The sequence below is a fragment of the Grus americana genome, chromosome 1 (assembly GCF_028858705.1).
Source record: "Grus americana isolate bGruAme1 chromosome 1, bGruAme1.mat, whole genome shotgun sequence".
In the NCBI taxonomy this organism is placed as follows: domain Eukaryota; kingdom Metazoa; phylum Chordata; class Aves; order Gruiformes; family Gruidae; genus Grus; species Grus americana.
The window spans coordinates 73,680,589-73,696,558 of record NC_072852.1 but is presented as its reverse complement, the minus strand read 5'-3'; the positions used below and the strand labels follow the sequence as shown (position 1 = coordinate 73,696,558).

Below are 15,970 nucleotides of genomic sequence, written 5' to 3'. Positions count from 1 at the left end.
TGCAGCGTTTTGGTGATGTTTTAAGGTTTACATAGAACATGGATAAGGAAAAGTTATCAGGATTTGTTACTTCAGTTGCATTCACTCATACATTGAGCATGACAGAATGTTACCTGTGAGTATTTTGCCTATCATATAGCTGTCTGCGAAATCCTATACCTTCTCATGTCTTGTCAAATTATTTTTTGAATGGTACCGTAGTCATCTATGTGCTCTTCCTGGTCTTTGTCCAATTTTTATTTCTCTCAGATGTGATGCTACAATGAATGTGGTATCCTTTTGGGGTTCCATGACAGTGAGCTGTTTCCCTATGATGCCTCAGGAAAAGACCCTGAATGTCTCAGGGGAAAAAACCACACAGAAAACTCTGCTGATAAGGATATATGTCACACTAGGTGTATCTGTGGTTGAGTATAGTGCATCCATGTTTAGCTTCTAGATTGGAACTGCCTCATATTTAGCTCTGTCTGCAGGTGGCCATGCAATAACTTCTCAAGCCCTTTTATTATAGGTGTTGGAAATGAAAAAAACCAACCCCTCCTGATTATTATTCCCTACTGCATAAGGCATGGAGAGAGCTTCTGGAACTTTATCGTAGACCAGTGCTCCAGCACCTGCAAATGTTTCCTACCCATTTAATCTGTCTGACACAGACTTACTCCCATTTTATGCATCTGGGATCTTCTGCAGCCATAGAAAAATAGGAAGGATATTTCTCCAAAGTAGTTACGTTAGTTAAGATATATTCTGTTTTACTTCAAAGTGTCTTATTAACACCGTATGTGTATCAATGAGAAAAGATCCATTTCTTCCCACAGAGCAGGAACTCAGCTCCAGAATTTAAAGTTTCTTCAAATACAGGAGGTCCTTACAATTAATTCTTTTGAAAAGATGTCATAGCCCTTTCCTCCCTTCGCATCAATGACAGAGCTGAACAGGCATAATGTGAGGAAGGGCAATAGAAGAAAAGACAAATGTGATGCAGCCTGTAACAGAGCAGAGCAGAGAGTGCAGTTCTCTATTAAGCCACAGGTCTTCCAGAAGTTTCACGAACATTTGAAGCACAGCTGATTTTCAGCATTGTTCTTGCTGCCGTAGGGCACTTACTGAAAGCCATCATTCATCCTTGTAGGTATTACATTGCTCCAAAGTTAAAAATCTGTTGCAGGCATTTAGTCACAGTTTAGTGCCAAGGTAACCTGGGAAATGTGAAAAGTTACAGAGCACTGAAGTTTTACAGCTGTAGGAAACAAAAGGGCTTTGTTAGGTAGGCAAATCTGTGCCATTTAAATGGACCACTGCCAAAGAGTCAGACCTAGTTAACTTAACTGTGTTTTGAAATGGAAGGAAGCAGATATGAAAGTTTCCAAGTTTTAAATTTAGCATTTTGGTAGATACATTAACTTTCTTTTTAATTGTCCCGGTTCATCTTCTTGAGAACGTAGCAGTGAAACAGGCCACCTTCACCAGACTCTTTGAAGTCATTAGCCTGCTATTCAATCTGTGTGTCAATTTAGACAGTGCTGGGTGGAGAGCTGGCTGAGTCATGGCACAGTAGAGTGGCTTCTTGGCATAAGCCTACTGTGGGAACATTACGTCTCCAGAGCAAAACCAGGAAATGGAGAGTGCAGGTCATTCCAAAGTAATTGTCTCGAAACCTTTTTGATATGCGATGTCTGGTTCAACAGACATTCCTAGGATTAGGTTGGGAGGTTAGAAAAATACTCTCGGAGCTATTCCTTCCAACGTAAAGCCAGACTTTAGACTTGATCCTTCCAAGTTCTGAGCGTGCTGACCTTGATTCAGCAAAGCATTAAAGCATGTGCTTAACTTGAAAATGAGTGGTCTTACTGATGTTTATTTTTTAAGTAGGTGACACTGGACATTTCAAGATTGAGCCCCAAACTGACACTGTTGTGATACTCATTTGAACAGAGGCTACTTGCTGTGGGTTACAGTAGGTACTTGGATGATACTCACTGTGCTTGAACGTTTGGGTTGATCCTGGTCTGATGTTTCTAGCACTGAGACTTGCATCAGCACTGCGGGTAGCACAAGCTACAACTGGGAATAATGCCAATAGAAGTAACAGTAGGTATAAAGTTTTTTATAAAGCAGTAGTATATGAATATTTGGGTTAAGTCCAATATCAAATTAATAAAAATGGGTGGTAAGTTTATTTTCTGAGTGCGTGAGAGCCACGCAGATGGCTTTAACAGTACAATCAACCATGTTTCTTTGTCGCTGAAGTTTCAACTCAGTAAAGGCTACCCATGAGTTGAATTTTGCTCCTTAAACCTACCAGGTGGAAGGCTAGGTGCTGGTGCCTGGATACGGATGCTGCCAGACACTGAGAAACAAGTACTTGACGTTCTTCTGGCAATGTGACCAGTGCAACCATCTTGGAGATATTTTACAGGCAATGATACACAATCAACAAAGTCTTCAGTATCTTACTGAAAAATAGCAATGGTTTTTAAAAAGCACATCTCTCTGCATGTGCAAGCTATGGTTGGTTTTGGGGTTTTTTTTTCCATTTACGTTATTTTCTCTGTATCAACTTCTAATTTCAACAGCTACTTTATCACCAAGCCTTGTGGTATTTTACAAATCACTATTAACAGTTTTATATATATCCTAAAAATTCAGTGTCTTGTATCAACTTCATTGTTTCCCTGCTGCTTCTAACTTTTAAGAATTGAAACCTATTCTTGACACACAATTAAAAATTTCTGATTATGCATATTGTTCAAGCTATGATAAATTTTTGGAGAGGAAATTACTCATTTGGGAGGAAAAAATGTTACCTGACAAGTTGATTTTAATTAGTGGGCATAAGGGAGGTGTAGTGACCAAAGCTGCATCGTTACACGACAATTTGGCTGAGGGCATAACTGTCTGATTTATGATATGAATGCTGGATTTGTGTTTGTGATACACACATACTATGTTTACATGTATGGCTTCTGAATACATGAGCATTACAGTTTCGGGCAAGTATTATTGGCAGTTCAAGTCCACTAACTTTTTCAGTCATTTCAATTACAGTGAACAGTAGGCTGTTTCTGTATCTTTTCTATCTCAAGTTGAGTTTTAGCAGGTAACCCTCCTTACAGACTCTTTTCACCAAGCAAGCCTCATAGTACCAGGAGCTAATTCAGCCTGTGGATGTGGAGAGAGAAATACCATGAGCATATCTGGGATGAGATTTGGCACACAAAAAAGCCAAATCACTTTTTAGTTTATGTAAGTTTGGTCATGTGATAAAATCTGGATATATCCAGCAACAAGTTCTTGGCTACTGCTGCTTTTTTTACACAATTCTTGTTAGTCTTTTCCTTTCTTAATAAGGCACAAAATGTTCCCAGTTATGATGGTTGGGATTTTGAACTTTCATTGTTTAGGACTTTCTCTGAGAATGTGGAAAATTACTAGGTAATTGCCCCTCTCTCGCTTTGTTCGGGGAGTCAAGGGCATAGATTTCTTAAATCACAGGAGACTTAAATCACAGGAGAAAAAGTAGTAGATCCCTTGAGAAGGTGAAATCTTTGGTATTGCAATGCCTAATGTCCCTTCGAGATGAGCCTATTTGGTAGCTCCATGCCAGAAGCGGGATATACCTGTTCGTTTCCAACAGAGGTGTTTAGGGAATGCAAACACTGTTAGTTCAGGGCAGAGAAGTACGTGACCATAGGTGGCAGCTTGCTGGGTCCTCATAGCCTGGGCGGTGTTTGAGGAAGGTCCCCAGCTGGAGGGCAGAAAGCCCATTACAGGTGCGAAATGGTGGTGTGAAAGAAAAAGTTCATTACAAAGGTTGTGCCTTTATAAAAGGCCTTGACCCTCTGCATTTGTGTAAAGGCTGCTTAGCTTTATAATGTTATCATTTTAATGGTTCCAAAACGGGCTTTGAAAAAACCAAACTTCTCATTTGAGGTTAATGAAACACCAAGCTGTCCAGTTCATGCTGTACTTTTGCTGTTACTATTGTTTCAAGGCAGCTCTCTGGAAGGCCAGAGTGCAGGCAACTGCATGCTGTCTGGCACACGATTTTTCTTTCTTTTGTAGGTAGCAAGCCAATCTCAAGAAAACTTTCTGGTATAAAGATAGAATCATATCTAAAAAAAAGCCTAAGTTTCTGCAGAAATGTCCAGAATTTAAAAATATTTCCAAGAGAGCATGATCCCTGCTTTTTTTTTTTTTTTTGTTCTGCAGTTTTCGACCTCATACTGCATTGTAACTCTGACCGTTCCTCCTGGTGAGTCTGATTAATAGGATGGCAGCATTTGCAACATTGCTGCTGCTCTGCGACTTCCACTTATGACTAGGAGCTTGCAGGAACTTTCCTTTAAAGGTATATATAAATATGCACACACACAGACACATAGACAGAAAACTTGTATTATTTATGCACTCATTTATTTTTCAGGCATTACAATTTAACAGACAGCGCCTACTAACAGACTTCTCTTTTCATTTTAATTCTTTTTATGTAGGATTCTGGCTTCTGAAATCCTAGGTACTGGAGAAGTTATTTCTAAGTTCAAATATACCAAACACAGAACTATTCATTGTTTCCAACTTTCTCTGTTAATTCATCTTGCTGTGTTTTCAGGTCAGACAATGCCTGAGCAATAGAGGTTGGATATAGTTAAGAACTTCCCTCACAATCAGAGACCTTCAGGTCCAGTTTAGTTTTTTCTTCTATTAATTGGCAAAGGCAGTGGTATGTAGAGAAGAGCTTGGATTTCTCCAAATCTTATGTCTGTATGAACATTATCAACGTGCTACTGCACCCCTCCATGGCAGCAGGCAGTAATATTGTTAAAAAAAGAGTTACGACTTCAGTAAATGCCTGGAGAGACAGGTAGGTGTGGGAGAGCTGGTTTGCTTCGGTACTCTGGGCCGGTAAATCCCGAAGAGATCCATATCACACAGAAACCCTTCTGCCATATACTTAGGTGGCTTTAATACTGAGGGTGAGCTATTGCAATCATTCAGTGTACCTGGTATAATTGGCACCTTTTTTCCCCCCACACTTTTCTGATAAGCACGTGTTCACAGTGTATGTAATACCAGGTAGAGAGGCGTCTATACTGGGCTGCAGTTCAGTCTTCCAGATGCACAGCTGACTAATAGGGAATTACTCTGTGAAATTCAAAGGCCTGAACGGCCAAAAATGACAGCTGAGCCATCAATGCTCATTTGCATGTTTATTATCACAAACTCGCTAAACAATATCTTCTTTCATTAAAGTGACAGGAAGAGAGAGTACCAAGATTAACATTAGTCTGGATATACTTTTAGTTTAAAAAAAGGAACAGGCAGGAGAAGGGGTACCAAGAGGGTCTGTTTAGCCTGTGTTTGCATGGGAGGGATCCAGATAACTGCAGGATGCACAGTGATCCGTACTCAGTGTTTAGGTACTACAGGATGACAGGCAGAAGATAGCTGCTGTGGGAATCAGACTTTAGGTGGTCAGGCAACAGCCAAGGATTAATACATGTGCATAACATTTAGCAAGTGCAATGTGTGCTGGAATAATCCCGTAATCCAGACAACTCTATGGAAGGAAATGGTGCATCAGCCTAAAGTATCATCTTAGTTATAATAATGTGCTTGGCAACCTTTTGCTTTTGATTTTATAACCAAGTAGGTACCTCTGTCCCTTGCTAGAGGCTTTGCCAGATGCCAATGTGTCCTGCGGCATGATGAGTTGGCCCCAGTCGCCTCGGATTTGCAGCACCAGCGGGGTCCTTGCATAACTCCAGTGTGATCTCGGCTTCTCTTGAGAAAAAACCCCCTAGCTCCCAAGGGTTTTGGCCTGGCAGGTATATCTCTGTGATAAAAGAGTGTTACTTTTGCTAACTAGAAAGGGAGGGCAATGAGCAGGGGGTGCTGCGGCTGATGTTGCTGGCATCACCACTGCGGCAGGGGGAAGAGCATCCGGTGCGTCTGGCTTGGGTGTAACAATTACACTGCAAGCTGTAAATGGGAACCCCCCGGGCTATCAGAGGGGATTTAAACTACTGCCTGTTTATAAAGTGTTTGTGGTGGAGAACGTAGGCAGTGATGGTAATGAACTGATGGGAACAATTTAGTGACCTAGACCTCTAATTTTGGTCTAGAGTTGGTTTAGATCTTCTAAGTTAATAAATTGAGTGCAGTAAATAAATTACATTTTCTACCACCAATAAAAGATTATTTCTTGGCACATATTTATTAATGTTTGTCAAGTCTAATTTTAAAATATAGGTGGCATGGCTTCCATTACTTCTTCGGAGATTGTTTTATATTCTGTTAATTTTAATATCTTGGAATTTTTCCCAGTATGTCACAGACACCCCGTTGTGTTCAGTTTTTCTTTTAATACAGAGTTTCTCACCCAATTTAATATTCATTTTTTGTCATTGATGGTTTTACATTCTTCAAATATTTCTTTTTGTTAAGCTCCCTAAAATAAGCCTGTACCTTCCCTATATACTGAGCATCCTATCATTTGTCCCAAGAATGCATGAAATTCACATGATGCTGATCTAACAAACATGCTTTTGTTCTGAAAACTGGTCCTTGACTGGCACACTGCTTTGTTGCCTTGAAAGAGGTCTTCCAGTATTGCTTTAACCAAGGTCTTTCCACGTTTTGATATTATACTGTGTGCATTTTTTGCCGTTGAGATTTTTCTAGAATTTGCGCCATTTATAAAATAAAAAGCAGAGAACCATTTTTTTAAAACTGCATTGTCATTGGCCCTGGGTAGCTGAATGCCAGAAACTAGTTTCATGGACTCTTGTTTTTGCTTTTCAGAACCTCCAAAGCCAGCAACAACAACAAAAAGAAGCATGGGTCACCACACTGGTGCCTGGAGTAGAACATCAAACTAGTGAGTGTACTGTCTTTTTAATGTTTACAATTATATTGCTGATGCTCTCTATGACTTGTCTTACAGATTTTAGAGGACGATATCTACATTCCTTAGCAGAGGGAAAAAAAAAATCCCCTTGGGTGTTTGACTGAGATTATGCTGCACAATCATTTTAGTGATAGTTCATAATATTTGCTTTAGATACTCCTCACGTAAAAACCCAACTCCCTCAAAACCAATTACCGCAACTAATGCTTAAAAAATACTTAATGCATCATTTCGTTAAAAAGCAAAACTCTACATAAAATATTGTTTCAAAAAGTAGCTGTGAGAAAAGCAGCCTTCTTTGGAACTGCAAGTGAGAAATACCGATCCAGGGAGAAAGTAGGAAATGTTTTCCTTGAAGCTTCCCGCATCTAGCGCTTTTTAAGTGAAAGCAGAAAGTTTCTAAGTTTTCTTTAATGACTTTTAAAACATCATTTAATAGGACACCTCTCCCCCCCCAAGTTGCATAAGTAATTATAATCTTTTATATAAAAGTACTTTAAGGTTTCTTCATATTTAAAAAAGGTGGAGGTAAGTTTATACCAACCTAATATACAAACAAGTCAGTACTGAGATGTTCCTTCTACATTTCCCACCAAATACAGAGTGAAAACTATTTGAGAATTACTTAACAACACCAGAAGTTATTATTGTACTTTTGAATGCAAGAGCTAGCTAGCACTTACACACCAACCGCTTCGATAGGCAAAAGTGGTGCAGGTACATCATAATGCTCAGGAGAGTTCTCCCTATGAGTTTGGTGGAATTTACTGGAATCCAGATGATTTGCACTAGTTTTGCCAGCAGAGAATTTCTCCTGTACTTTTAGGTTACCAGCCACAGGGAGATGAGATTGAAAATGCACTCCTTGTGCTGGCATGTTACTGGAAGTGCCCGGAGTTAACTGTTTACAAGTGGAGGGTTTCTCTCCTAAGTCCCCTGAATTTGCTGGCCCTCTACCCATGAAGGTACAACTCCACTTCCCAGTCCTGCTCCCTGGCTCGCTCCTCCTTGCCCTCTGGCTCAGGTGCGTTTTGCACTCCCACAGAGCCGGCACAAGCAGTGGGTAGCTCCCACTCTGAGCTGGAGCTTAGAGAGGGCAGCAGAGATCTTGGCCTGAGAAATACATCAGTACTCAAATATTTGAAGATGACCTCTTTTGGGTTGTATTCCACCACAGAATTGCTTGTTTACTTTCTTTTAATACAAACTTTCTGCTGCAAAAGAGCTGTGATCTTTAAAAGCTAAATTTCCCCCTCAGTTTATCAGGTTCATTTTTAATACAGCTTTTACACAAAATACTTGTAAAAGGTGATTTCCAGTGGTGTGCATTGAAGGTGGGCACCTCTCTTCTGAAGGTTGTCACTGGTAGTTAGACTTCTACTTTGCAGCTTTGAAAGCATCCCCAATATGTTTGTTTGGGCTCTCCCAAACATGCCATGATATTTTATTTGTAAGTGTAGAGGGCATCTAAACAACAATTCCTTTATTCAGGTTAAAGCATCGATCCAGCACGTGCTGGAGATTCAGGCTGGAAAGCATGCATTAACGCTGACAAAAACCTGATTTTTTTGAGATACTCTCTCCTTTTTCAGAAGAGCAATTAATTCAAGCACAAATTATATCTAAATTCAAATTCACATCTTACCAAGAAATTATATGATGTGAAATATTTTTTGATGTCTTTTCCTCCAAGGTTAATAGTGTTGTTTCCCATATTAGCACACATGTAATATCTGTCTTACGGTGTGAAGAGATCAGTAACACTCTTCCTCCACTACTATTATTATTTGAGGTTTTACATATGAGTACTCAGTGGGGCCCCATCCTTGGAGAGAAAATTCCCTTACTGCAGAGTTAGATTGCACCAATTTTGCAGGAAGCTGTGAACAGTTGCCAAATTAAGTTTTACAGGAGAAAATTCTCAGAGAAGAGCACTCTGAAATGATTTTACCACTTGTATCTTTGTCTTTTATTAATTCTCTCTGGGACATGAAGAAGCTGGAATTACTAAAATAAGATCACATGATGGCTTAGCATAGCAACCCCAAATCCTCTGTGCACCCTTCCGGAGATGAAAAATTGGCGTCAAGAAAAAGACTTATGTACGAATCATGCTTCTAAAAGCTTTTTTCTTTCTGAAGCAGAGGATTAACAATTTTTTTCCCCTTCTTCTTTCACATCTTATCCTTCCATGTTTCAGTAATCTATCAGAATTCGTGTTCCTCCTCACTCTGCTACTGCTCACTCCTGAGGAAACCCACGATGTGACTTGCAGACTGACTCCCTGAGCTTTGGCCTTGCAGCCACGTCAGCCCTGACACGGCATCGCCACATCATCTTTCGGCTGCTGTCTTGGCACTTGGGATTGTGCCGCTCCAGGCTGGGGCTCTGTTGGGCAGCAAAGCTCAATCAGTGCAACCGAGCGCAACTAAAGTGATGACAAGCGGGTTCCCCTTGCACAACGATTCCTGCGCTGATGAACGAGATGCAGCTCCCAACGGGCAGTCTCCTGAGCGAGAGCTGCCATCTGGTTTGCCTTTGCATGGCAGCAGGCCAAGCCTAAAACTTCTGTGGTTTCTTAAGTGACTGCCACACAAAACAACTTCCCGGGAAACCGAGCCAGCTGAGCACAGGAGCGTACATTCGCTCGCTCTGAATGTCCTTACTTGTCCTCAGCTGCAGAGTATCTTGCACCCGTTTGATGCGGTTCATAACACACTGAGGGCGTTGATGTGCAACCAGCCAGGCGCATCACATCAGGGACACCGTGTCCTGCTTTGGGAACATGGCTGGCGGTGCTACGCAGTGCAGCACCTGGCCAGGCTCGGGAGGCAGCTCCCTCTGCTAGACCTGTTCCTGAGGCCATTTGCAGGGGGCTCTTGCACCCACGTCGGAGTGCCTGCTGCTACCCGTCTGCCACAGCCAGCCAGCATTGGGTCACACAGGAAGCCGCAGCACTTCATCAGCGACAACAAACATTTCCTTGTCGATGACCTGCTCTCCTGGTTTTGAGTTTCCATGCTACCATGCGCCTTGCAGAACAGGTTCCCAGTGGGCAAGGCCGATGTGCAGCCAGTTGTCAGGCTGGTGGCTGACACAACATCCCACGCCGTGGCTTGTGGAGAGGCACTGATGTGTGCTGCTCATGCTGCTCGCTGCCAGCACGTGCTAGTGGGCTGGCCAAGATCCGGCATCTGCGGCTTGCCTCCTCAGGTCTGCCCTTCCAGAACAAGGGCCCTTTTCCTCATCTGTTAGCAGCTGCCATATCAGAACTGAGTTGCACAGACAGGCATGACAGCAAATGCTGTCACAGACGCTGAAGCTCAGTTTTCAAAGGCTACAGAAGACTATTTTTATGGGAGCGCTGAGGTCTTTTATGGTGGGATTCATCTCTCCTGACTTTCCATTGTCAAAAGCTGATCTTGCTGTCTAGCCTTCTTTCCCAGCCATATCTGGAGTTCATTTCATCTCATACCTACAGTAAGTATATAAAATTATCTAAAATAGACCAGACAACTCACACCTTTGGCAATTCTTCTTTTTCCTCCTCTGACTATAAAGAGAAACTGATTGAGTGGCTCATCTGGAACTGTCTGCATTGAATCCATGCAGTGCTGCCTCATAAGTGGATCCTACCATCTGTGTGAGACAATCACAAGTGTCATGCCCTCTAGGGATAAACTTCTTTGTATTCAACTTTAAAATACATTTATCGCAGCGCTAATGGGATTTTTCTGGGTGTCCCATTTTGAGAACTGTACCTCCTCTCCTGATAGACAATGGGCTTGCAGTTACCTTTCCAACAGACTTCTGTTCTTCCACCTGGTTGCAGGCTGGCAGCAATGATAAAGAGGGGATCCATTGTTAATGTTCATGTATGTTTTTCCTCAAACTTTGCAATACCATCATAGGTAAAAACAGTACAAATGCAGGCTGTAATATACATAAATTTGAAATTATCAGATGAAGCAAATTCTGATTTATTCTAGTGATATTCTGGTGAATGAATCAAAGCATTTTAATGATTTTTTTAAAAAAATAATAATTAAGGTGTTAAGAACTAGGCAAAGATAACTCTTCTTCACCTGAATAAAAGTATGAGAATGGAGCAGTTTATCTGAAGAATAGGTTTGATTGCATTTCCTGTATTCTGAGTTAAGAGAAACTTTCAATATGTACATTCTTGCCTTGTATTGAAACTAAATTAATTAAACAAGAAGTTATCATTTAAAGACTAATGCATGAACACTGCAGTTAAAACCATTATATAAAATGACATTTTTCTGTGTTGTATATATTCTTACTAAATGGTAGAAATGAGCTGTGTTTTGATCTGCTCACTGAGTAACTGGCGACAGCATAGAGTCCTGCTGGCAAAATAGAAAAAAATGAAGCTTTAAATGAAGACCCATAATAAATCAATAAATATATAATCATCACAGTAAAATGTGTAAAATTCTATCAAGCAAAATCCAATAGCAAGTGTGAATACGGCAGATAAAATGATTGTCTGCAGTTAGCCACCAAGCTTCAGGGGAAAGTGAGAACTTGCATATTTATGGACTTAGCAAGTTGATTATTTCTTTTAGCTTTCATGGCTAAATAATACATTTCAATGTATTTCATTGAGTTAATTTAATCTTTAGCAAATCTCTTACTGTATTTTTATACAGAAAAAGCTAATCGAGGCTTTTCATACAAACTTTGTCAAAGTTTGTTTTTCAGGAGTTTACCTTTCGCTGGAAAGAAAGGGGATGGTGGGAAAATGCTTTTTCCTTCCAGGGTTCCTGAAGTTTTTGGAGTGATAAAACTCTTTTTTCTATATTTAGCAATAACTAGAATGGACCTTTAATTAAATGTGGATCTGATTTTGTAATTCAAGTTTCTGCAAAAACAAGCACCGTGCTGTTACATGCAACCAGATGACCAAAAACCATTTCTTCAGACTCTGCTGATAATGCCTGGAATGACTTCTGGGTCAGAATCTTTCCTTGTGCTGGAGAGTTCTGCTCTAGAGAAGACATGGAGTAGGTGGGTTTGCACTCTGTATGTGCTCTGTTAGGCATGAGAGGTGATTTACTGCTTGTGGGTGGTTAGGATGTGAGAGCTGGGCCAGCTGTGGGTAATACACTCACTCTTTTTGTTTGGCCAGTGTAGTCAGCTGGTCATCCCACATCTCCTGTTGGCACCTGCAGGAACTGTTTGTGATTGTATTAAGTAATCCTGATTTATAACAGGCAGGGGGTCTGACAGAGGCTGTGATTTCTTGAGGGCATCTGCTTCTTTTTAGGTGTCCATGAGGGTAGCCCTCTTGCACCTCTGCATTGGGGTTGTGATGCAGAGGACCCATGCAAAAAACTGGCAGATGTCAATACACAATTCATGCCCTTTGAGGAACTAAGTCATCCCTTAGTATCTTTGCTGACCCTTGTGCAAGGCACCAAGAAGTGCAAGTTACTGAGGCTGCAGGTAGGATGCTTGGAAAAACAGCCTGCTCTCTCAGAGCTCTTGTATGGGAGCTGAGCCACTCCATGGCTGTTGGGTGGTTTGTAGGGAGTCTGCTTTGGAGAGGTGCTTAAAGCAGCTTTAGTGTTTAGACTACTGGAGAAAAAAAAAAATAGTGAAGAAAACAAGTTGTTCCTCCCAGGAGAGACTGGCACAACTAGCGCACTGGCAGGTAGGCTGCCAAAGTAATGACAGCACAAGAAACCTGATGTCTTCTACAAAACTTTTTTATCAGTGATTGTGGGAATGTTTTGCAATCGCTGTAAGAAGGAAATCCAAGGTTTTAAAAAAAATCCGGTGGAGTGTTCCACTTCTTGAAGCAGGCAGCGCTTTTGCTGTGACGTTGCACTGGCTTCAAGCCTGAAAGCCCTAGGGCACAGGAAAGAAACAGCCTGACACCGCAGTGACACAAAGTAAGTTCTCTCTCGCTGTCTCTCCCCACCCTCCCTTCTTGTTTCTTTCCATTTGTATGTTTGTTTGTTTGTTAGGTGCTAGTGCAGGACAGACCAGGTTTTTTGTATATCTCACTGTCACTAAACTTGAAAGAGATTAGGTAAAGTGCAAAGGTACAACTTTGCAAGTTAGATACTTTTTTTAAAGGATAAGCACTGTGGACGGTGGGATGTTTTATCCCTCTGTACAAAAACTATTTATTACCATTAATTCATCTTTTAAATTGTCTTAAATTAAATCTTGTACTTTTCTTACTTCATTTAATTTTAAATACCACTGGTGTCAATGATTCACTGGTTTTCCAAAGTTCAGATTTTTATAGAGTGTTTATGGAAAATGTTATTGTTTCATTAGGCATAAGAGAAGTGTTTATACAGTTTAACATTTTCTGTAAGTTTAAGGTAGATTATTAGGCTGGCAGCATAACATTAAATATTGTGAAAAGAAAACCATGTCACTGATTTAAATACTGTCTATTTAACAGTCAGATGTTTCACAAAGTTAATCATCAGCAAAATACAAATCAATAAAGAATGTATTTGCTTTAGAGAACTTTGTCTTTCAGCTCCCATCCTGTAAAGATTGGGGTAAATCTGAATTCACCATACTTTAATTATCTATAACTTCTTTTTTCAATTTTTTTTTTTTTGATTTGTGAGCTGCTAAAGAAGGAAGGTAGATCCCTTTAGAACTTTTGTATGTGGATCATTGAAATATACATGTGTCATGCTCACTTTTGGTGGATCCTACTGGAGTAGGATTTGGAACTAAAAACAACTGCAAAATTTAAGTTAGAGTGCTTATGAGGTTTTATATCTCTTTATCAGACATTAGTGCTTGTTCACAATCATTAGGAATAACTTTTAGGGGGGGCTGTTGGGTTGCTAAGAGCGTGTTGTCCTTTCTGGGCATGGGTGGACATTTCTTGGGGAGTCCAGGTTGCTCCTGGGCATCTTGCTTGGGAGAACTGAGCTCTCCAGAGGAACAGTGTGACCTTTGCAGGTTAGCCTGGGACCCTGCCACAGCCCTATCACCCCAGTGTCAAAAATCCCTCAGGACACTTAAATGGCCTCTGTCATGAGTCAGCTGGCCTCTGGGGCCTGAAGGGGAGGGAATTTTGAGAAGTTCCCAGAGGAGTTAAACAGAGTGGGATATCTAAGATCCCAGTGTCTTGGGGGGGAACTGTTACGGGCCAATTTCTTGGCCTATGTTCCTCTATATTCCTCTAATACATGTGCCAATGTGTATCAGAGATAACTAATTGATTTCAGTACTACTGCACCAGTTTTCCAACAGAGGAACTTGGCAATTGTTCTTTTTGACTTACCATCATTCCAGATCTCTCTGTATTAGCTAGTTTCCCCTGATCAGCTTAATCTACATCAACCAACGTAGCTAAGATGACTCCTTATATCAGAGCCAATTTTCAAAGGAATACTTTGGCAGTCTTATTAACATAGCTACATTTATCATCTGTCTTGCAGGAACTTGTGAAGACTTGAGGACTTAAAGACAGTCATTATTCATTTCTTTTAATCAATGCCCTCTTTTTCCCCTAATACATCTTTACCTACCATATCTCTTACCCTATTTTCTCTTCAGTCATCATTTGTGGTCTGATTCTACAAACATTTACCCAATAAAAAATGTTACTCATAGATATGTTGACAGAATAGTACAGAGTAGCGTTCAGTATTTCTGCAAATTCATAGATTACGCAGTTAGAGAAACTCCTCATAAATACAATATCAGGAGCCTACTGGATCATACCAAAGGTCCATTCAGCCTGGAACAGTGATCAAAAGAGGATATCTAAAAGAGAATATAAGAATTGGTTCAAGCATGGTGAACGTGTTTCTCTGACACGCTCTCCTAGCCTCCAGCTGCCTAGGGACTTTCCTTCTCTACAAGGATTTCTAAAAACTTTGCAAGTTGCCTCCAAATTTTCCATCTGTGCAAGAAGGTCCCCAAGTCTTTTAGAATGCAGGTTTCACAAAGCAGGTACACCAATCCTTCACTCATTACAATGACACTTTAAGCACTGTTTAACATCCTTCCTGAGAAAAGGTGTCAATATGTAGATATCTCAAGTAATGTCTCACAATCTAGTATGTCTGAAAAACATTGGAACCTTTACGATTCTGCAAATAATAGTTAATCATAGTGATATTTTCCAAACAGGAAAACTTACATATCAGGTCGGGAGGAGGAATACCATGGATAAGCCAATCACTGCTGGCCAACTTAAAGAAAAGTCACTCTTCCAGGACAGCGATGGCAGCACAGTTCCTGCCAAGAGTGTTTGCCATAATTGTTCAAAGCTAAAGGTATGGAGAGGAGCCCTCACCATATATTTTCTCTGGAATAATGAAAATTACAATTTGAAGTTTTATCAAAATTCAGTTAGTTCTGTATGACACTGTTTGACACTACATGTGTTGGAATCAATGCTCTAGATGGTGATTCCAAGCACACGGAAGTCAATAAATGTGTTCAGCAGTTAAAAAGTGAGGCCATATTTTGCTAACAAATCATTTAGAGGTGTGCTATAGTTGTAGTCATAGTTGCAGCTGTATCTTTTTATCCATGTTTTTTAGCACAGTAGAAGTAGGAGTAGTAAGACATGCCATAATAATAGTACCAGTAATGAACAACTTTATGCTGCATGCTTTCCCTAAGGAAGGAAACAGCTAAACCAGTACGTGGTAGAAAGGTAGAAGGTGCACATAGTCAATGTCAACTTTCTTTTTCTTTGCAGTAGAAGAGGCTTTGGAGGCCATCCTGAAAGAGAAAATAAAATCTTCTGTTTTAATGAAAACAATAGGAAGAATCTCTTCACAGACAATTAGAAAGCAAAACATCTGATTTTTATGTTTCTTGAGTAGGTTGCTTAGGCATCCAGTCATGAAGAAAAAATTGTTTCTTTGCAAACTCAATTATTTTCTCTCTTCAGATATTTCTTGGAGCTCTAGCATTTTCCTTTTTTGCCAAAGGATTTTCTGGAAGCTACATGAAGAGCATGTCTAGTCAAATTGAAAGGAGATTTGAAATCTCATCATCAATTGTTGGCATTATTGATGGCAGCTTTGAGATAGGTATGCG

At 40.4% G+C, this 15,970-nt stretch overlaps 1 protein-coding gene across 5 annotated transcripts in view; it reads left to right on the top strand.

The window, feature by feature from the left end:
* Window positions 1-5,613: 5,613 nt before the first annotated feature.
* The window catches only part of LOC129206098 (solute carrier organic anion transporter family member 1C1-like), a 29,523-nt gene continuing 19,166 nt past the window's right edge, over window positions 5,614-15,970 (top strand). For 3 of the 5 annotated variants that reach the window (XM_054824812.1, XM_054824797.1, XM_054824824.1), the window contains exons 1-3: window positions 12,739-12,828; window positions 15,050-15,195; window positions 15,822-15,963. In XM_054824812.1, the coding sequence (XP_054680787.1) occupies window positions 15,085-15,195; window positions 15,822-15,963 (253 nt within the window). In that variant the 5' untranslated portion in view covers window positions 12,739-12,828; window positions 15,050-15,084. Of the gene's footprint in view, window positions 5,829-6,804; window positions 6,881-12,731; window positions 12,829-15,049; window positions 15,196-15,821; window positions 15,964-15,970 lie in introns of those variants that run through there. The other 2 variants (XM_054824808.1, XM_054824821.1) reach the window with 2 other exon arrangements.